Here is a 21731-nt window from a genome sequence, read left to right on the forward strand (position 1 = left end):
AGTCGCTAGGACTACATTTCCCAGAAGGCCTTGCACGGGGGCGGAGGCGGCGGGGACGCGATGGCGGAGTCGCCAACCCCTGGAGGTGAGAGGAGGCCGCCCTCAGGCCTGGCTTGGGACAGGCTCCGCCCTCGGGGGGGGGGTCTCGGGCTGGGGGGAGGGGCTGTCAGACAGCTCGCCAGGCTCCGCCCGCCTGGCGGAAACAACCTGCCCGAGGAGCTGCAGGCTATGGGTAACGGCCCCGCTTTTGGGCCACCCCGTACCCTTAGCTTGGGGGAACCATCCTCTCTTTCCCGGTCGGCCCCAAGAGATGGCTGCCCTGTCACCTCAGCGAGGACAGGGTCTCTGCCTATTCCCTTCTCTAGCGATGGCCGCCCCTCCCCCTCAGTTCTGGAAGATGACCGTTCCATCCCCTCGTCCCGGAAGGGTAACCGATCTTATCCTCCTTGGCCCCTTGGGATGATCACTCCATTCCCTCTGCCGCGAAGGACGGCTGCCCCCTCCCCCTGGCGGTAGGAGACAGATTGCCCCTCCCATCAACTCCGGCCACAGTCGCTGGATTACTTCACCGAGGACAGGCCTGCTCCCCACTGCCTCCGTCCCTAGTGATGGCTGTCCCTACCTCCTTCACCCCATGGGATGTTTGTTCCTTTTCCTTAGCCTGGAACAAGACCACCCTCCCGCCATTGGCCGGAGAGAGAGAACAGATTTTGTTCCCAGTGGCCTCTTGGGATGGCCTCTCCGCCCCTTTTGCCTTGAGAGTTGGCAGCTCCCTTCTGCTGCCCACCGGAGACAAGCCACCCTTTCCTCATTGGCCCTGGAAGGTGCTCCTTCCCCTTAGCAAGAATAGGGCTGCTCCCACCCCCTTTAGCCCCCTACCATGCATCCTTTATCTCCTGGGCCCCAGAGGATGTCTACTACATAGATCCCAGGAATGACCAGTCATAATCTCAGTTGTAGCCCCTTAGGATGGGGTTCATGGGATGGTGACACCATCCTTACCATTGCCTCCTCTTCCCCCTAGAAAAGCCACCCCCTTCTCAGCTCAAAGAATCATGCTCCCTCTCCTCAGTGAGGACAGGTTTTTTGCCCTCTCTCGTTGCTTTTTGGGTCTGTTGCCGAGCCCCAGAATATAGGATGGCCAGTCTTAACTTGGCTCAGACAGGCTTCCCTGCGTCCCACAGGGTGGAGCCTTAGTCGGTCCCAATCCCATCAGTGTTCTCTTCCCCCTGTCTGGCTTTTGAGCCCCGAGGCGGTTCTCCCCAGGTCTCTCAGTAATGATGTTTTATCTTCCCCACGCTTTCCCTGAGCAAAACTTTGGTGAAAATTGAGGTAGAGGGCTTTGATGAAAATAGAGATAGAGCACTGTCCATTTTTAATTCAAACCAGTAAGTATTGGCTGAGTACCTTTTGTGTGCTAGGGATCAAAAGGAAGAAGAGGTTAGAATGGGCTGGTAAGGTCAAGGTTAAGAAAGGGCATTCCTGGAAATCGGCCTACATAGGCAAAAGGTAACAGACATGGTATGGTTGTAGGACAGTGGGAAGACTGAACTGGGGAAGCTCTGGGATCAAGGGTCCGGTCAGGCATAGGGCCTGGCAGGGTCTTGCTTAGGGTCTTGCTCACCCAAGAGTATAGAGATTTTGTCCTGAGGATACTGGGGTACCATGAAGGTTTTCATCAGGGATGTGCTAAGACTAAAAGCTGTTTTTTAAGGAAACTAACCTTGTCACAGTGTACAAAATGACTAGCAAGACTGAGCCTGGAGGCAAGGAGGGCAGGTGGGAGATTGTAGAAAGAATCCAGGTCTGGGGTGATAAAGATCTGAGCTACTGAGGTGCTAAAATTTCGAAGGTAGAAATATTAGTAACAGCAATCCAGCAACCATTTATGGAACATCTACTAGGTATCAAGCACATCGTAACTATTATATATGGTATGGAAACTGAAGCTCAGAGAGATCAGTTACCTTGCCTGAGGTCACAAAGGTCACACAGCTTGGAAGTAGTAGAGCTGGGATCTGCATGAGTCTTAGTTACCCTGGCCTAAGCCTGTGCTGTACACCTGTATCTGACAGCGAGGGACAGAAGAGCATGAAGAGTACAAAGTATTATTAGGATCTTAAAAAAAAAAAAGAATGGATTAAAAAAAAGGATCTTCAGGTGAGATGCACTATTGGCATTGAAGCTCAGGTGCTGGAAAGTTGGGAGGAAGGGATGCTTTGGACTGAGAATATGAATTTTGGTTGAGATGAAGGTGATAGTAAGACATTTAGATAATGGATCCTGTGGACGATTGGCAACACCAGACTAGCACATGAATGATGAGACAATATGCGGATACTGAATTGTTGGTTATTGCTGTAGAGGTAACTGTTGAAGCCATGCAAATGAATTTACTATCCTAGGAAGTAAACAGATTGAAAGACCCAAGTCTGAGCCATGGGAGCCACAGAAGAATCCAGAAACGGGGCAGTTGGAGTTGGAGAGTGGAGCCCTAGAAAACACAGTGTTACAAGAGTCCAAGAGAGAAGATTTCAGAAGAAAAGAATAGTTAATATTAAGATCATTCTTGGCCTCAGCAGTCCTGTATAGGGCCTCCAACCTCATGACCCCCAGACTCATAGGTGGAGCGAGGGCGTGAGCACCTGGGCTGGGTCCTGCTGGGATCATATCTTAACAGCCAGCTGAGAAGGCGAGTTGACAGTGGAGAAAATGGGGAAAGAGGGAGGACCCAGAGCCTGACCTGTGAGGGCAGGAGGAAGGGGTGTGGTTTCCAAAGATCAGAGGAGGACACCTGACTTGCTGTCCTAGGTCTTATGCAAGACACTTTACTATGTGTGGTTTTTTTTAAAAGATTTTATTTATTTGAGAGGGAGAGAGAAAGAGAAAGAGCAAGAGCAAGAGCAGGGGGAAGCAGACTCCCCACTGAGCAAGGAGCCCAATGCAGGACTCAGTTCCAGGACCCTGGGCTCACGACCTGAGCCGAAGGCAGACGCTTAACCGACGGAGCCACCCAGGCGCCCCGACACTTTACTATGTTATTAAATTCTCAGCACAACCCATTTAAACCTCACTACCATTGCCATTTTACAGATTAGAAAAACAAGGCTCAGGGCGCCTGGGTGGCTCAGTTGGTTGAGCGACTGCCTTCGGCTCAGGTCATGATCCTGGAGTCCCGGGATCGAGTCCCACATCGGGCTCCCTGCTCAGCAGAGAGTCTGCTTCTCCTTCTCACCCTCCTCCCTCTCATGCTGTCTCTCATTCTCTCTCTCAAATAAATAAATAAAATCTTTAAAAAAAAAAAAAAGAAAAACAAGGCTCAGAGAGGTCAGCTGATAGAGTAAGGATTTGTTTTTGTTTGTTTGTTTTTTTATTTATTTATTTGACAGAGAGAGACAGCGAGAGCAGGAACACAAGCAGGGGGAGTGGGAGAGGGAGAAGCAGGCTTCCTGCTGAGCAGGGAGCCCGATGTGGGACTCGATCCCAGGACCCTGGGATCATGACCTGAGCCGAAGGCAGACGCTTAACGACTGAGCCACCCAGGCGCCCTAGAGTAAGGATTTGAACTTGGTCCTAATGCCCAGGCTCTTTTTACCAAACTGAGCAGGAAGTTTGCTTTTTATCAGTCAGTACAAACCTGCATCCAGGCGAGGCTCAGGAATGGTTTGTTCAGAGTATAGATGCCTGGAGGCTGGAAAGGGGAAGTGAAGACCCCATGAAGCTTAGGATTCAAGATGAACTAGAAGCCAGTGTTCCAGTCCCCTCGGACTGACTGCACTATCAGCTGGAGAAGGTTCCAAAGGCCCCCAGTTCTAACAGTTCCCAATGCCCTGTCTTTTTCCCTCAGATGCTCACATATATTCTGAGCTTCCTGCCTCTGTCAGATCAGAAAAAGGCCTCCCTCGTGAGTCGGGCTTGGTACTGTGCAGCCCAGAATGCCCTTTGGGAGGTAAGGTGGCCACCCTCACCTGGCGCATCCTCAGCCGTCTCTCACTCCAGTTTGCTCATGGCCCTGCTTCCACATCGTCCATTCATCCATGCATACATATACATACGTTACATTCATACACACTCGATTCTGGGTACAGCGCTGGGACTTTACAGAGGAGTAAGATAGAGTCCCCTGCCCCGAGGAACTCACAGTCCAGTGAAGGAGAAAGACAAGTACATGAGTGATGGTGATGTCGTGTGCTTGGTGCTGTGACACTCGAATGAAGGGTGCAACAAGAACAGGAAGAAGGACGTCCAGAGGAGACCAGCAGCATGAGGGAAGGCTTCCTGATGGAATAGGATGGGGGGGAAGGTTGGTGTTCCAGGACCAGTGATAGCACAGGTAAAGGCACCAAGGTGTGAAATGGTTCTGTCAACGACCACCCAAGTTCCCTACGACTAGAACTGAGATGTGTGTAGGAGGGCTGGGAGGTGAGGCTAGCGGGGGGCCAGACCACAAGCTGGCCCTGGTGCCAGGGCTCCACCGTAATTACCATCATGGAGCCTGTACAGGAATGTTAAGGCAGGGGAGTGACACAGTGTGATGTGTCTTAGAACTCCAGTGCTGAGTGGACTGGAGAGAGGGGGAGTCGGGGTGTGGGGAGACAGCCCAGCTTGGGGGTGAATGCAGACATCTGCGACAGTTTGAAAGGCAAGCTCCTTGTTTCCGTTCTGACTTCTTTGATCACCACTGAGGTTGAACAGTTTTCTCATTAGCTGACTGTTTATATTTCCCTTTCTTGTTTCTGTTCTTTATCCATTTAACCATTGGTATCTTAGTATTTTTCTTATCCGCTTGTATGAACTTTTATACATTAAAGAGATGGATCTTTTACATATTTATTGAAATATATTCCTAACATATTTGCCTTTGTATTTGATGTGTAGATATGTGCTTATTTCTGAGACACAGAGGTTAAATTTCTATGTTGTTGATTCTGAACATCTTTTGCTTCCTTATTTCGTCCATTGCTTTTTAAACTGAGAGACCCCTTGCCTCTTCAGTAATTTGATGTACACTCATATTTCTCTTCTTTTTTTTTTTTTTTACTAGACTCATTTTTTCAGAGAGGTTTTAGGTTCACAACAAAATCCTTTCTTCTGTTTTATGGCTTGAATTTTTATAGTAATTTTCTTAATTGGTGAAATTTATTTTAATCTATTCTCTCAGGTAAGAAGCTAAATTGATGAGTTTTCAAATAGCCCTAACACCACTTATATATAATCTTCCCCTTCCCTGCTGCATTGGACTCCTCCTTTGTCACATATTAAATGTGTATATATAAGTAGGGTCTTCTGTCATGTTATCTATCCAGTGTCGTTGAGCTTAGTGTCTAAAGAAATTTGATTTGGACTTGTTAAAATTTGAAGTGTGAGGCTTCTAGATGGTGAGATGCAGTTGGTTGTTGGATTTCTGAGTGAGGAATTCAAGAGAAGTGTCTTGGTGATAAATACAGAGTTGGGTATCATTCAAGAATGGGTGGAGGTTAAAACCACGGATCCAAGTAACATCCCCCAGGCAGCACATGAACAGCCACAGGAACAGCAGGCCACAGAATGCCTCAGGGGAGGACACCAGTCCAAGGGCATGGAGGGGAGGAGGCGCCTACAGAGGAGGTCCCAAGGATCAGAAGTGGAGAGCATTTACAGTGTTGAGTGGATGACTAACAGTGTCAAATCCCATGAAGAGTCCAGAAAATAAAGAACAGATAGTGTCCATGATGTCTGATGTCCAGGGAGGTCCCCAGTGACTTCAGCAACATTTGGCATCTGGGGGGAAAAAGCCAGGTGGGTGGAAGAGTGAATGAGATAAGAAGGGCCTTGTAGAGAGTGACTTATTTCCCCACGAGAGGAAGGAAATAAATAGGGCAATAATGAGAGGTTGAGGGGATTCGACAAAGGGTTTTCATTGGGAGAAATTTTGAGTGTGTTCATATGCTGAGGAGAGTCAGAGAGGAGGGGGTGAATGTGAATGCAGGAAGCAGAGACCCGAGAAATGGTGGAAATGGCGGATGCGGCCTGAGGTGATACAAGGCGTGGACTTGGAAAGGGTGGAGGGGATGTCACCTCTCCTGCTCAGGACATGGAGGGGAGCGGGTGGCAGTGTGGAACGGTTTGCTGAGGAAGTTCCTCTGAGGCCAGTGGCCTCTTTGCTGGGTGAATTTGGAGGCCACGTTGTCTTAGGGGCATGAGAAGAGAGGTAGAGGCCAGGGCCTCGGCACAGAGGCTTGCGCTATTCACAGGGCAGAAGGCAGTGGGAAGGTTACCAGAGCTGCTCAGAGAGGCCTTGCTCACTCAGATAGGGATGCTGTCTGTCTGCCTAGCCCTGTGCTGGGCACTGGGGCTGCAGGGCCGGGGGAGGCCCAGCACTTGAGAGTTGGTAGTGAGAGGGAGATAAGCATAAGCTAAAAGGAGTGAGTAGGGGTGCTGCACCTGGAGTCTTGTGTGGCACACGGGGGTTGCTGAGAAGATTCAGAAAAGACTTCATGGAGAAGGGGATACTTGCTCTGGGCCTAGACAGAAGAGGAGTATTTGCTAAATAATAGGAGTAGGTGAGGGGTGAGACAGCCCCCCTGCCCCCCCCACCCTGCCCCAGCTCTGTGACCAAAGAGAAAAAACAGCCAAGCAGAGGCATGGAAGCATGAGACAACCATCAGAAGCTGCCATGCCCAGAGCCAGGGCTGGGGAGAAAGGAGGGTGGGCATGGGAAAGCTGGGCTGAAGAAGGGCTGGCCCGGAAGCTCAGCTCCATCCCATGGAGTGGAGAACCATCGAGGGGTCCAAAGAGCATGGTCAGTTTGCCTTTTGTAAGGATCACCTGGTGACAGTACCAAGGCTAGATAGGAGCCAGAAAGACCGGGGGCCGGGACCCCCATAAAGAGGAAACTGCTGTGATGTATTTCTGAGAGACAGTACGGGCATGTGAACTAGGGCAGGAGCAGGGAGGCGGGAGCGGAGGGACATGCTACAGTGTGTCAGAGACATGAGATGCAAGGGACTTCGGTCACTGGGTGTGGGGAGTGAGGGAGGGGTCTAGAATGGCCCCAGATCTCTGACATGGGTGACTTGGTAGAGGGCACTGAGAGTTTAGGAGAAGGCGCAGCGTTGGGGTAAGACAGTAAATTGATATTGATGGCCTTGCTGGAGGGGAGCAGTTGCCAGGAATGAGAGATTCTGTGGGGGCAGTGATGGAGGGGTGAGTGGGTGAGGCAAGAGGTCTAACAAGGTGGCTAGCGCCGAGTGGGCATGCCCACGTGCTCCCAAGAAACCTGAGCGCAGAGGAAAGGGGAGAAGCAGGAGTGGTGAGGAGGGGGGCAGGATCAAGGGAGGCCTTTTGTTAGTTATGACTCTGAGGTATTTGTAAACTGGGGAAGGAGCCGTGGGAAGGCAGGGACTGTGGGTTCCTACGGGAGAAGGTGGGGGCAGGCCCAGTAGTCGAAAGAAGGGGATTAGGAGCAGGAGAGGGAAGGAGGTTAGGATGGGTCCTGCCAGGAGCTGGCTGGTGGACTGAACACAGCAAAGGGAGGGCCTTTCCACTGACTGCTGTGGCTTCTTTTTGAAACAGAACAGGTCCTCTCTGAGGTCGGAGTAAGGGGAGGGTGCTGCACTCGCATCAGGGACTGGAGACAATGGTAGGCTTGGAGCAGGGGGGCAGTGGGGGAGGCAAGAGGGGAGACTATGGCTTCGATGGGCAGAATTCTGTAGCCTCAGCACAGCCCCCTCATCATCCCTGGCAGGGCAAGAAGAATGGGCACAGCAGCATGACAGGGCCAGGGCCACAGGACCCCAGGGAGAGGCGATCAGGGGAGAGGTTCCTGGAGTCCAGCCAAGAAGGAGAGAGGAGAAGCGAAGTGGGCAGTCAGGAGTAGATTGGCATGGGGTAAGAGTGAGAAGGAGGCCACGGTCGGAGTTTGAGATCTAGAGTCCACTGTTTTAGCACCGGGGCTGCTCCAGCTATGAGCTCCAGATAGGACGCTGACGAAGACCTGTTTGTGTCTCTGCAGAGCTCAGCCCCACCTGGGCCAGGAGCCCTCGAAGGCCAGGCCACAGGTACATGGCATTAGGGGCTCTGCTGACATTCCACCCCCGCCATGTCCCAGAGAGCAGTTTGCAGCATTTATTAGCAGGAACCATCTCCCAGGGCCCCAATGTGGGCAGGTTGATAAGGAAGTAGTGCCTCTTGCTAGTAGGTGCTACCGAAGATTCTGGCTCATAGCTGGGGTTTATGCCTCACCAGGCCAGCCTAGGATGCTGGATCAGTGACTTCATATTCCCCCTGACTTGCTCCCACTTACTCCTATCTTTTCTCAAATAAGAAGGTAGACAAAGGCAGAACCCCCCCTACACACACACCCAGGCTCTGCCCATTTCGGGGAGAGCCCTGGTTGCCATTGGGCTGGTCACCGTAAAGAAGCTCAGCTTCTGCCCTCCATGCCTTCTCCTGCTGGGGTATTTATAAAGGCTCAGAGGAGCCTCTGGAAGTGACCCCCGAGGTCTAACTCCTCTCTAGAGACCAAAGCCCCTGGGTGTCAGGGCATGTATTTTCTTCTGGAGAATAGGCATGTTAGCTTTGGATTCCTGTGCCAGCAGACAGGAGAGCCATTTTTCCATCAGATGCTTTCCAAGCCGGCACCCAAGCCTGCACCCAAGCCTGCAGTCTCAGCGCAGGGCTTCATGAGGTACAATGGAATCCTGGCCTCTCACAGTCAAGGGATATGTGTCCCTTTTAGCAGATTTGGGGTACTTCCCAAATGACTTAGCATTTACTCCTAAGAGGCCAGCATTGGAAGAGGAGGAGATGAGGGCTGGTTGGCTCCTCTGTGGATGGTCGGACAGCTGAAGCTAGAGCCGATACCCTTGCAGTCCTCCTTTGGACCTCCAGAAGCATCTTCCTAGGGCCTAGGGAAGGGGACCCTCCTACAATGGGGCCAAAGACCATAACCCAGGAGGCTGCTTCTTCTGCTTGCTGCTCTGCTCCCCACGGATGACCAGTATCCCTAAAGGGCCACCTGGGTGCTGCACTGAGTTCAGGGCAGAACACCTGGGTGATGGCTTAGAGGCTACCCCCTCCCCATCAAGAAAAACAGTGGGGAGCAGGGAGGCAGTCTCAAATCTCAACACACACACACTCTCACACATCTCCCAATAGCTGCTGGAAGTCCTTCAGACCAGGCCCTGCCCCTGTGTTTGGTGGGTTTTCTTGCTGCCAGTTGGCCCTGCACTTGGACTCTAGGCTGACGGCCAGTGCCTCCCGCCCCCCCACTCAGCTGTTCATCTACCTTGTTCATAGGGAGGCAGTGGGAGAGGGGGAGAACATGAGAACATTTCCTGGCCGCCAAGGCTCAGGAAGGAAGGAAAAGAAGGACCGTGGCTGCTGGAGCCTGCGGGGTGGGGGACATGACATGACGGCAGGGGTGGTCCTGCCTCGGCAACGGGCCCTGCTCTGCACTTGCAGCCACAGCCCACTTTCCATCCTCAGACTGGCCCCTCTGTCAGCAGGGCCTGGAAACGGCTGGAGGTCTGCTTTAGCCTTCCTTTCTAAAACCTTTCCTTTCTGATCTTTTCATCACCTTGAATCACCTTCCCCACCCACTGGGATCTTCCCCCTCTCCTTAAATCTGAGAGAGGGAGCCAAGCCCTTGGGGTTCCCACCACCCCACTGCCTCCCAGTGTCCACGAGGGGGAGCTGCGGAAAGTGCTCCTCTCATCCACAAGGACCACATCCCGGGAATGGGAATTGACCCGATTCCTGTGGGAGCGGTCAGGAGCTGGCCCCCATTTCTTACCACACACTCCTTCCCATGATGACAGCCATAGGGAGCTGCTTCTCTTTGTGGTAGAAGTCAGCCTGGTTTCTCCACCCAGGAATGGGTTTCATGTGTCTTCCTGGGAGAATCCTGTTAAGTATCTTGCCTCAGTGTGTCTTATGTGTCACTCCTACTTTTCTGAATTCCTTTTGATGATGATCTGTGGGGCAGAAGCAGGGGACATCAGCTCATTCTTGCAGTAACTGACAGGACAGGTTTTTTAGAGGGCTTGCTTTCCTGCATTAGGATCATGTTGATATATTAAACCAAGAGCCTTTGGGTACTGCTTGCCTGCAGCCTGGCCATCCATCAGGGGTAGAGAAGAAGCCAAGCCTTCCTCTCCCTCCCCCACACCTGATATAACTTCCCTTTGGCACAAAATCAGGGATGCTTCTATGCAAACGGGGGCTCCCCAAACTCCTAGACAAGCCAGGCTGTCCCCCCACCAGTCTAGGCCTGGGCTCACCTCCAGGCTCCATCCCACACCAGTCATGGACCCCCACTCTCGTTCCCCTGTTGCCCTACAGCGGGGCCAGCCCCACACTCTTGGCACCTCCAGATTCATTCTCTTAGCAGAGTTCTGCCCACAGAAATGGGAGGCCTCTCCTTCCTTACCTGGACAGACAAGATAGGCCCCCCGGAGATGAGCCCCGAAGATCACAAGCACATCTCTGGAGCCTGCAGGGCCCACATGCACTGGTGTGTACACACACACACACACACACACACACACCCCTTTTGCAAACACTCAAGTGGCTGAGCTACGGAGGCCGCCAGGGGACCTAGGCCTCACTGCCTGCCCTAGACCTCTGGCACCCTGGGCCACCCATGGTGGTGGTGACAACTGCTTCACTTTTCACTGCCTTCAGCTGTTCTGAGGGCTATTTATATTCTCTTGAAAAAGTGGGGGAGGCTGATTGCTTAGCTAATGCTGAGCTCTGACTCCCTGGAGTAGGAGCCGAGTCCATGGGTCTCGGGGCCACCTTCTGAAAGTCGCAAAGTTTGGGATCCAGCATACTTAGTCCTTCTGCCCCCTGGGGGCTTCACTGGCTCTCCTCCAGGCCGCCCCAGCCCCCTGTGCCCAACAGGCCAGCTCCCCCTACCCTGTCCCCGCCCCTCCATAGGCATCCAGTCCCATCCATTGCTAACCTTCCTGCCCTCCCCTCACAGTCATCCCCTTTGAGCCCCAGAGTGACTTGTCTTCCCACCTCCCACTTCCCACCAGCACCCCCTCAACCACACATGACACCACACACTGCAGTGGGTCCCCATTGGGACAGGGCCCTTCCCTGACCTGCCAGTGACTGGCCACCAGACATGATGGCCAACCCCCTCTGAAGCCAGAGGGCTGAGCCCAGTCCTGCTGCCCCTTAGCCAAATGTGCACTACAACATCCCTGTGTCCTCTGCCTCACTCCCGGCCATCAAAAGCCTGGGCCTCAGAGGCATCACCCGCATCAGCCTGACCAACCTGGATGGCTCACCAGCTTCACACCAGGTGCTAGAGTCTGTTGCCTACCACTTGGGCCCGAAACTGCAGAGCTTGTGCCTCAGTAGGGGCAGCCCCACGGAGGCCTCCTTTGTGGCCTTGATCCTGGGCTGCCTGGCCCTGCGTATCTTTGACCTCAGTGGCTGCAACAGCCTCTTCACAGGCAGCATGCTGCTAGCCCAGCCCGAGACGGCACAGTGGGTCCGGCAGGTGTTGCGTGGCCTCTCTGAGCTCAACTTGGCTGACCTGCGGGACCTGACCGACCTCAGTTTCAACCGGCTCAGCAGCTGTGCCCCCAACCTGGAGTGCCTCTCCTTGGCCTACTGTCACCTCACTTTTGAACTAGGCCCAGCCCGGGGCTCCCTTAGCCCCCAAGACTCCTCCCCCTCCCACCTCTCCTTCCACAACCTGCTGTGATTCGTGAAGGAAAGGGCTGATGGGCTGCACGCCCTGGACCTGAGTGGCACTGGCTTGCTCCCCAAGACCCTGAAGGCCCTGGGTCAGGTGGCCGGGCTGCAGCTGCAGGAGCTGAGCCTGCACGGCTGCCAGGACCTCTCCACAGAGGCTGTGGCCGCCCTTTGCCATCTGCAATCAGGCCTGAGCGCCCCGGACCTCAGCGGCTGCTCAGAACTGGCCGACGGGGCACTCCTGGCCATCAGCCGGGACTTGGGGCACCTGCAGTGTCTCCGCCTGAGGAAGCTGCAGCGGCTGATGGACGCAGGATGCACCGCCCTGGGGGGCTTGCGGGAGCTGCACAGCCTGGACCTGGCAGAGTGCTGCCTGGTGAGCGGGCGGGGCCTGGCCCAGGGTCTGGGTTCGGGGCACCGAGCTCCAGCCCCCTTGGCCTCCCTCAGCCTGGCCTACTGCTCCTCACTCAAGGTGAGCACACCATCCCCTTCCTTCCTTTCCAGGGCTGGGGCTGGGGGCGCTGCACCCGTGGCGGCAGGGAGGCCCTGCCCAGTGTCGGTGTCCAAGGAACAGCAGGGAGAAGTGAACTTAGGACACAAGGGGAAAGGCGCCTGGAAAGACAGTGCTCCCGCCAGCACTCCTCCCCTTGGCCCCTACTGTGGGCCCAGCTAGAGGGAGGCCCAAGGGACCAGGCCGGCCCAGCCCACACCTCACATACCAAGTGCTCTGTGCCCCCTGGGTAGTCTGGGTAGGGGCACTGATGGCAGGTGTTCTGGAGGCAGGGAAGATGACAGAGGGGGGTCTGCAGAGAATGGATGCTGAGGCTACACAAGGAGGTTGCTCGGCAGGGTCTGACAGAGGTAATGTGATGTGGGAGTCATGGTCATTTCTCGGCTGCAGCCAGTCCCTTCAATAGGGCTCAGCCCTGTCCCTCTGGGTGGTGCCCCTAACTTAGCAACGTCAGCCTCTCCCTCTTTAGTGGGTTATTCCTTCAACCTCTCAATGTGCCCCGGGCATTCCCAACCTGAAAACCGTCTCTCAGTCTTTCATCCACAGGCACTTTCCTTGCCCTGCTCCACTCCATCTTCCCATTAGCACGACGTGTCTCTTAGCTGCTCTCCCCAGGGCCCCGTGTTCTTGTGTCTCTTATAAACCTCTTTATAAACCAGCTTCCTCTACTCTGCCCTTAACTCCTGCTCCTGGCAGGTGGCAGCCCTACCCCGATGGTAACCTCCCAGTTCTGCTTCAAATTCTAGAGGGAGCATACCTGATTGGATCAACTAGGGTCAGATGTCCACTGATGATCCAATAGGCTATGGTCAGAAGGCTGCCTCCGCCCACACCTTCAGCAGGGTCTGGGAGCACTGGCAGGACAGATACTTTAGAAACTTGCACCTGTATCCTTCCCGCCGAGGTCAATCTAGGCCTTAGTCCTCCAGCAAACTCCTCCTGGCGTCCCACCCCTACCTTTTTACCAGCACAGGGACATTGTTGCTTCCCTCCATGGGCCATCTGGTGGCTCCCTCCTGTCGCCTGTGGGGCTGGAACCTTGGCAGAACCTTCTTGGAGACCCCTGCACAAGCCACCTGCCCATTGCTCTCTTCCTTCTCCACTTCCCTCCTAGGATGCCTCAGTGTTCTCCCTGATCCCAGTGCTGGGCCTGAGCCCCAGGGTGCTAGACTTATCCTCCTGTGTGGCCCTCACCAACAGGACCCTGCAGGCCATCTGTGCCTACCTAACTCACCTCTCAGTCCTGCGTCTGGCCTGGTGCAAGGAGCTCCAAGACTGGGGGCTGCTGGGGCTAGGGGAACCTAGTGAGGAGCCGATGCACAAACCCCCGGTGCAGGGCATGGAAGGGGGGAGGGTGGTCCCTGGGCTCAGCTGCCCTCCTGCCCCTCCTAAGTGTCTCTCTCTAGGAATATTTGAGGGCCAAACTCAGGAGGAACCTGAGAAGCAGGAGCTTCTTCCCACAGCTACATCAAGAGCTGGAGCATCAGGCCTCGGGCCCCAAGGACCCTGCTCCCCAGCCACAGGGCCCTTCCCTGCTCAAGCTGCGGGCCCTGTGGGAGTTGGACCTCACAGCCTGCAGCAAACTAACTGATGCCAGTTTGGCCAAGGTGTGGGGCCGGGGGTGTGGATAGGCTGAGGAGACTGGCACTGGCGCCAGGCCCAAGCCAACCCGCTTTTTGCTTGGAAGACGTTCCATGCCCTTTGGCTTCTGCTACTTATGGCCATTCCTCCAGCTGGGGGTGGGAGAGCCTGGAAGGGCCCTGGGCACCAGCACTGCCCCCCCCCGCCCCCTGCTCAGCCCGGTCCTTGCAAGCGCTCCAGTTCCCCGAGCTGAGGCAGCTGTCGCTGAGCCTCTTGCCAGCACTCACAGACCAGGGCTTGGTGGCCGTGGCCAGGGGCTGCCCCAGCCTGGAGCGCTTGGTGCTGAGTCACTGCAGTCTCCTCAGTGACGAGGGCTGGGCCCAGGCTGCAGCACCTCAACCTGGCCAGCTGCAGGCAGCTCACCGAGCAGTGAGTTGTCCGATGATGCCACGGTCCGGGGGCTGGGCTGGGTCCCCATGCTGGCTGGCGCTTATTGGAGGCCTCCCACAGAACTCTGGGTTCCATCGGGCGGGCACGAAAGCAGCTCCGGATGTTAGATGTGGCCATGTGCCCTCGTATCAGCATGGCTGCCGTCAGGCACTTCCAAGCCCAACTGCCCCAGGTGACCTGTGTCCAGTCCCGCTTCGTGGGAGGTGCTGACCTGACCGTAACACTCTAGGGCCAAGTCAGTAACCAACCCTGTGCCTCAGCCTCCGTTGCACAACCCCCCCCCAGCCCTGAGTCCCCAGCCCTGGCCTCTTGACCTGATTCGAGTCAGTGCCTCCTGCCCACCTCTGCCACATACACCAAAGCCCCCTCCCCAAGCTATAAACCCCTTTTTCTAGGACAGTGGGTAGGGCTAATCTGGGGCAGTCAAGGGGGCTTCCTGCCCCAGTCTGCCCTAGAGCCCAGCAGGAGCCTTTTCCAGCCACACGTCGCTGCCACAGGCCTCTGGAAATGCCGGCTCCTGCTCTCCTGGCCAGGCCTGGGTCCGGAGGCCAGGCCCACAGGCGGGGTGCATCGGGGGCTGCGGAGCAGACCATGTGCCTCTTGCCCTGCCCACTTCTCCCACCTGAAGCCTGTGCCTCGCCTGAGGAGCTCTCCCGGCCCTTACTGGCACTGAGCTTCAGCAGCCAGACCACAGACTTTGTTGTAAACCCAAACAAAATTAAAACCCAAACAAAATTAAAAATTCCAGATCTTACCTCCTTGTCTGAAGTTCTCAGACTAAAGGGCCCCCTCCTCCCCTCCACCTCAGTTGAAGCGGCCCAGCCTAGCCCAGGGACAATGCGGACAAAACACCAGAGGCACACAGACAATTTCTTCCTTACACCTGACCCAAAGCCCCACAGGTGCCCCCAGCAAGTCCGAACTTCCTCCCCAGTATGGTGGGAGACTAGAAGCCTGGAGGACTCTCCCTGCCTGAGCCTCCAAGCATGGCCTGCAGCAAAGGCACGTCCCAGCCAGGCCCAGGAGCACAATGATTAAGGATGCAATGAGGCTGTCTTCAGGGAGAAAGAAGAAAGAGGACAGCATCTCTGGGTAGGGCCCTTAGAGGTCCCCTAGTTCAGCCTCCCGAACAGTGCCAGTGACTTCTCAACAGCAATTCTGAAAAACGATCTGTCCACTCTCTTGTCCATCTGCCCATCAGTTCTAGGAGCAGCTATCATGGCTGCCCGAGTGCCCCCCAAGCACTGCATTTTCTGTGGGGTTCAGAGGTGCCGAAGTTCTCCCAGCCCCCAGGTCAGGCAGGGAGGGCAAATTAGCCAACAGATGGGGACAGTCCAGTGTGTGGGGTGTGCGTAAATACAGAAACAAGCAGGTGGAACTGGGAGCCTAGGAGAGCAACGAACAGAGCCCAGGAGATCAAGGAAAGACTCGAGGTACTGAAAAGGAGCAGAAGGGAAGAAAGAGGGCGATGAGAAAGGACCAGGGAGGCACACACGGCAGGCCCGAGCTGGTGCTAGGAGGGCAGGCCGGGGCCCCCAGGCCGCAGGGAGGATGCTAGCTTAGATCAAGCAGAGAGAACTCTGCAAGCCACAGGCCTTTCGTTAGACGTCCTAAACCACAACATGTCTCCAATCCATCTGGCTCTACTGCTCAGGCAGGTAACTGTGACCCTCATCCCACAGATGACAGAAACACTGAAAAATACAGGATGGGGGTAGTGTGCATGTGAGTGTGTAATCAGATCAGCTTCATGTCTGAAAAAGCACTTGGGGTATTAAGGACTGGAGGGGCAAGACAGGAGGCAGGAAGTCAGGAGACTCTTGGTGGCCTGGACAAGGGAGTGGAGACACTGGGGAGGAAGAACTGATGGTATTAGAAGAGTTAACTGCATCGGGGATCCCTGCTCCTGATTGCCATCTTGAACTCAATAGCAAGTTGAACTTGAACTATTCCAAGGTGAGAAGCCTCTGAACACAGGGCCCCCTGGAGGCCCGAGTCAGAAGCAGGTGCTCCCCCAGCACATTCTCCAAAGGAGATGCCATTTCATCAGTTTTCAAGGTAACATGTTGATGGTTAACACTGTTTAAAAAGGTATGTGCGAAGGTGTTGAGAAAGAGAAGTAGTGAGAGGCATGGAGGAGGTCAGAGAGGTGGCAGCTTTCAGCCTGCCCTGCCTGTGGGGCCTGTGGGTTGGTGTGCTAGCCTCTGAAACTGACCTCCAGCTGGGCCCAGCACCCCTAGCCACTTCTGCCCCCAGGGGCCTTGCCTGTCTGTGGCCCCCACCACACCCATGCTCCAGCAGATTTGAATCAGAATGCCAGGCTACTGAATTCCCTCTTGTCAGCATCAGCCCTATCCTCCCAGCACCTGGGGACATGTTTGGACTCTTAAGAGTTTGCCATTCAGCACAAAACAGACCCAACTTCACATCTGTCCCTTCAGACCTCTCACCAGAGGGCCTCCGAGTCTTGAAAAGGACACCAGGCAGGGCCAAGCAGGACTGAGGACTGGGCCAAGCAGGACTGAGGACTGAAGTGAGACTGTCAGGAGCCTTCTGGAAACTAGGCCCCTGTTAATGCGGCCCAGGAAGGCATCCACTTAGGGCAATATCTTCTGCCCTGCGTCCCTCAACGGGCTGCTACCCAGACCAGAGGCCATCCCTCTCTGCAGGCCCAGCACCGAGGAAGGCTGACGACTCATCCTGTGGGAGGACAATAGGGTCAGCTTATATCCAGCCCCTCCTTCACAACACCAGCCCCTCAACTGCGGCCGCCCAGGTTTGTGGCCCCAAGCAGTGACCTTGGTCTGATGCCCCATCTCATTTGCCAGCTAAATTTGAAGGCAGGCTTGGCCCACAGTTGCGGAACTGGCTCGACACACACCCAAGAGTCAAGCAGACTTTATTTCTGCGGCAGCCTCTGCTGGTCAGCGTGTCCGGGTTTTACCACCCTCCACCCTTCACGGTCACCGATGCCAGCAAGCTGTGGCCCACGGCCAACCTCACTGTCAAGGCTCAGTGATGCTGCAGTCATAGCAGAAGTTGAAATTGGTGGGGGGCGGGGGGATAGGAGGCGGCTGCTCGGGAATGGGCACATTCTCCAGTTCCAACAACCGCAGCTTGGTCTCCATCGTCAGCAGCTGTTCCAGGTCCAGCCGAGTCTGCTCACTGCCCATGGGACCGCCGAGCAGGGCGCTCAGCCCATCTGTCCATAGGTGGAACTGGGGATGGGGCCAGCTCCGTGAGGGCCTGCCCATCTCTTCCTGGGCCCATCTGCCCCACTTGGCTCAGCCTGGCCCAGACACTCACCTCCCGTTTGGATGGGGCGATGAAGTTGAGGTATGCCTCCGCCTCCCCGTGGTCATAGCTGATGGAGAAGGCTAACTCATAGAGATCCTGGGGGAGGCAGGCAGCAGAGAGTGCTGAGCGGGGAACAGAGCAGGGCAGGTGCAGGTGGGAAGGAGCCCCTGGCCTCCACTGCACTCACCTTGTTCTGCTTCCCTGAGCCCTTCTCCCGGACGTGGGGGCAGTCTTTGCCTGTGAGCAGTGCCTTGATATCGGCCACAGGGACTGCGGGAAGAAGGCCAGGCTGACCACTGGGACTCAGGCGGTCCCCGGACAGGGGGTGGTCTCGGGAGGGCAGGTGGCTGACCCGGACCCCTGCCCCATCGTCCTTACGCTGCTCAGGCAGGCTCTCCAGGGTGGGTGGGCTGGCGCCCTCCTCCACGTCCCCGTACTGCAGCATCTTGTGGTTGGGGGACAGGCAGCAGAACCACAGCTTGTCTGTGAGCAGAAAGGGAAGAGGGAAGGAGTGACGAGAGGGGCCCTGATCCCAACCCAGCCGCTCTCTGCCAACCCCTGCCCATTCAACCACCCTGGCGCCTCCGGCTGCTGATTTTGCGGAAGAGTGTCCCCTCGCAGAGGCGGAGCAAACGCTGCTGGCGGATCAGGCCCATGAGCTCTGGCTTCAGCTTTTCCCGTAGCTCCCTGGGGGGCAAGGGGTAGGCTTGCTGACTGAGACTGACCTGGCAAGGCCCGTAGGGCACCGGGGCAGGTGGGGCCAGGACTGGGACCCACTCCCAGCAACTCACAGTATGGGAGGGGCCAGCGTGCCCTCCTGATGCAGCCTCTCCGTCTGCCTCAGCCGCAGCACCTCCCCATAGGGGAGCGCATTCACCTTGGTTCGGAAAAGCTCCAGGGAGCTGGGCTTCAGGGCCAGCGTACGGGCCAGCTGCTCCCGCACCACCTGCATGACCTGGAGCCACCCAGTTCCACTCAGGGCTGCGCTCGGGGGTCCCTACTCAGAACAGCCCCTGCCCTGGCCCGGGTCTCCTCCCTTCACCCCAGCCACCTTGTCGAAGTCCTCCTGGGTGGCTCGCATCTCCTTCCAGGTCTTATTCAGCAGCTGGATGCTCACACAGAAGAGCTCATGGAAACTCTGGTCTTGGCCGAAGAACATGGGCGAAAAGTCCTGGGCTGTTTCGGAGCCTGGAGCAGGGGGGCAGGAGGGGCTCAGGGAGAAGGCGTGCGCAGCCCCTGGCCCTCTCTGCCCTTCGGCCCCCGCTCCCAGCCGCGCCGCACCCAAGCCTGCTCACAGGGCTCCCCGACGCGGAGCAGCTCGCACAGCAGCACGGTCAGCTGGACGCTGCTCCGGGCAAAGGGGCACTCATGCTTGTCCTCACGGCTGCTGTTCTCCAACACTAGCTGGGGCGGCAGAAAGAGCAAATGTGACGGGGCGCTCAGCTAAGGCCATGGGGACCCGGCCATATCCCACTCACCCGATTACCGACCCGGCTGTAGGCACTAGGTGCGTGTCTGGAGAAGTAGAGCATGTTGTCCAGGGCCAGCAGGCCAGGGGGCACGCGCTCTAGATCTTGTGCAGGGTTGCTGTTCTGGGGGAAGCAGGACGGGAAGCTCAGTAAGGGCCCCAGGCCTCTGGAACAACAGCAGCCGTGGGCTGAGGCAGGGGTGGGGGGCTAGGGAGGGGTCACTCACAGAGAAGCCCAGTTTTCGGAACTCGCGGGCACACAGGGAACGGCGGCGGTCGGCACTCAGCCCGGTGCCCAGGGACTCCCCCTCCGACTCAAAGGCAGCCTGGCGCAGGGCCTGCAGCTGCTCCCGCTGTTCCTGGGGTCGTTGTTGTGGGGTAAGGGGGCGTCAGGATCATACACTCAAAGCCACGCTCTAGCTTCCCCAGCTTTGTGTTCCCCAAAGGCACCCACCTGGCTGTAGGGGTCCAGTGGCGTCCTCATGCGTGGCTCCAGCAGCCCCAACATAAGGGCCTGCAGTACATACAAATGGTGAGCCATCTCGTCGCCCAATGGTGTTGCACTGTGGATGATATTCTGGAGAACAGCCAGTCCATAGGTGTGAGCGGAGGCTTACTGGGGGAGGAAAAGTGGGGAGGGGTCTGCCTAGCCCAGTCCTTCCTACCTTATAGATGAACTGGCGAAGGTTTCTCTGCCACAGGTAGTCAAGCATGTGCTGAGGTAAGTGGGAAGGGGGCTTAGATGATTTAGCCCCACCACGAGCAGCCATCCTGCAGTTCCGGGATGGAGCACAGTGCCCACCAGCTCCTGCGCAGGCTCCACCCCCCACCCTCCACCTCCTGTAGTCCAGCCACCAGATGTGACACTCACCTTGCGTTCAGCAGGGCTGGCCCCCTGGAGCAAGGCTGTCAGCAATGCCATAGCCTTGGTTTGTAGCTGCTGGTTCATCCTGGGGCAAGAAGAGGAGGGCTCAACAGGCTATCCAGGGTCTGGCTCCATGCCCCTCACCTGTATTCCACCCCCACCCCCAGACACTTACACCTGTAGGTGGACCAGCAGCCTATCCAGGGGTACCTCACTCTTGACCAGCTGGCCCAGGGCAGGACTGCTCAAGGTCACACTCTCTAGCAGCCTGAGGGCCAGAGGCTGCACAGATGCATCCATCAGGTTCATGTTCACGTAGCACACCACCTGTAACAGGGGTAGGGGCTTGCTACCACTTCACCGCCATGGAAGGCCAGATCCTGACACCATCTCACTGCCCCCACCTGCTGCCCCTAGAAAAGCCAACCCACCTTCCTAACAAAGGGGATGCTGAGCGTCTCCCAGGACACCATGCCGTGTTCCATGAGCTCCAAGAAGGCCCTCAGTGCAAGGGTCAGCACCTCCCCTAAGCTGGGGGGACATCTGGGGCTGAGCAGGGCCAGACTAGGACCCCCAGCCCCACCATGTCCACCACAAACCACAGTCCTGTGCTCACTCATCCCCATCCTCAATGATGGTGCCTAGTCTCTGAAGCCCATCACGGCTGATGACCTCCTGGGCAAAGGTCACGTCCGGGGTCAGCAAGACGAGGTGCTGCAGAGCTTCTCGGCGCCTTTCACGACTCCCACTCTGCAGCCCACCCAACAGCCGCTCAGCCTCAAGGTCCTGGGCAGGGGTGGGAAAGGTGAGGAGGCTGGGTGGAAGTAAGGCGCAGGAAGGAGGTGTGGGGACTCAGATGTCCACTAGGTGGGGCACCGCGGAGCTGGGCAGAGAGGAGGGTGGGCGGCAAAGAGGCATAAAATAAGGGCAGGGAATGAGGGTGGGGTCAGGAAGGGCATTACTGGGGCAGTGCTGAGGCACAGGATGCTGCCATTCTTGATCTCTGTGCGGTTCTGGAGAAGATGGAGAGAAAGGGGGAGAAGTCAAGAAGGGCTCTGAGGATTGGGTAATCTGGGTTGCTGGTGAGGGAGGGTTCGGGAGTCCGGAAAAGAAAGATCACATTCCAGACAGGGGGATGAGTCTGAGGGATCAAGATCAGGTGGGTTAGAAGTGGGGGGTGTCGCACAGTGGGATATGGACCTGGCGGGGGTGGGGGCGGGGGAGACTCACGTTCTCAGTGATGTAGCTCCTATGTCCATCAGCAAACTGCAGGGCGTAGCGTTCTGAGTGAACCAAGCTCCACCTGCGAGGAGCGGAGGCTCAGTGAGGCCGGTAGAGGGCGCCCCTCCCTCCTGCCCTCCCATCCCCCACCCTCCTCCCGGGCCTGGCTAGCCTGCACTCACGCGTCGCACACCTCCTTCAGCACAGCGGCCAGAGGCTTTGCCTGCAAGTGGACAGGTCACTCAAGGGGCGGGTGTGGGGAGGAGTTGAGGAGGACCCTGGGGGTTCCGAGGGGAAGGCGGCCACCCGGAGGGGGTTGGTGGGGTGAATGAGGAGGCCAGACAGGCCGAGTGACCTGGTCCAGCTGGATGAGCTGCGGGATGGCATCAGGCATCTGGACCGCGATCTTCACCACGTTCCGCGGGGGCGCCATGGTCCAGCCAGGGCAGGGGCGCCTGTAGTTTCCAGACCGTCCAAGCTCCGGCTAACGGCGCGCCTGGTCTGCTGCCTCCGAGAACGAGGACGTCCCTCTGTTCAGGGGGCCGCGGCCTTCCCAAGGGAGCCAAGACTAGTTCCGGGTTGGAGTCCCGTGGGTAGGCGCCTGCCCCGCCCCGCCCCACCCCGGCGGCCCCGCCCCGCCCCAAGGT

The 21731-nt window shown here is 56.6% G+C and overlaps 2 protein-coding genes across 6 annotated transcripts; one reads left to right on the forward strand and one right to left on the reverse strand.

The window, feature by feature from the left end:
- The first annotated feature begins 27 nt into the window (after positions 1-27).
- LRRC29 (leucine rich repeat containing 29) lies at positions 28-14883 on the forward strand. Its single transcript, XM_027620245.1, is given in 8 exon segments — positions 28-85; positions 3848-3949; positions 8367-8373; positions 11880-12163; positions 13666-13825; positions 14016-14160; positions 14162-14212; positions 14294-14883. Coding segments are annotated over 7 exon segments (918 nt in total). The 5' UTR covers positions 28-85; the 3' UTR covers positions 14463-14883.
- A 2078-nt stretch (positions 14884-16961) lies between these two features.
- ELMO3 (engulfment and cell motility 3) lies at positions 16962-21641 on the reverse strand. Of its 5 annotated transcripts, none has more exons than XM_027620241.2 (20): positions 21440-21641; positions 21267-21307; positions 21094-21166; positions 20826-20876; positions 20480-20649; positions 20295-20394; positions 20039-20190; positions 19870-19948; positions 19664-19714; positions 19453-19575; positions 19226-19357; positions 19009-19122; positions 18826-18934; positions 18582-18718; positions 18322-18485; positions 18105-18217; positions 17909-18013; positions 17718-17800; positions 17540-17626; positions 16968-17451 (listed from the first exon to the last, which is right to left on the reverse strand). In XM_027620241.2, the coding sequence occupies exons 1-20, from the start codon at positions 21515-21517 to the stop codon at positions 17239-17241; spliced, it is 2175 nt and encodes a 724-aa protein (XP_027476042.1). In that variant the 5' UTR covers positions 21518-21641; the 3' UTR covers positions 16968-17238. The 5 variants fall into 5 exon arrangements, with proteins under 5 accessions (XP_027476041.1, XP_027476042.1, XP_027476044.1 ...); XM_027620242.2 differs by having other exon boundaries at positions 16974-17451; positions 19021-19122; XM_027620240.2 differs by having other exon boundaries at positions 16962-17451; positions 17718-18013; positions 19021-19122.
- Positions 21642-21731: the final 90 nt, after the last annotated feature.

Source organism: Zalophus californianus, chromosome 17 (assembly GCF_009762305.2).
Source record: "Zalophus californianus isolate mZalCal1 chromosome 17, mZalCal1.pri.v2, whole genome shotgun sequence".
In the NCBI taxonomy this organism is placed as follows: Eukaryota; Metazoa; Chordata; class Mammalia; order Carnivora; family Otariidae; genus Zalophus; species Zalophus californianus.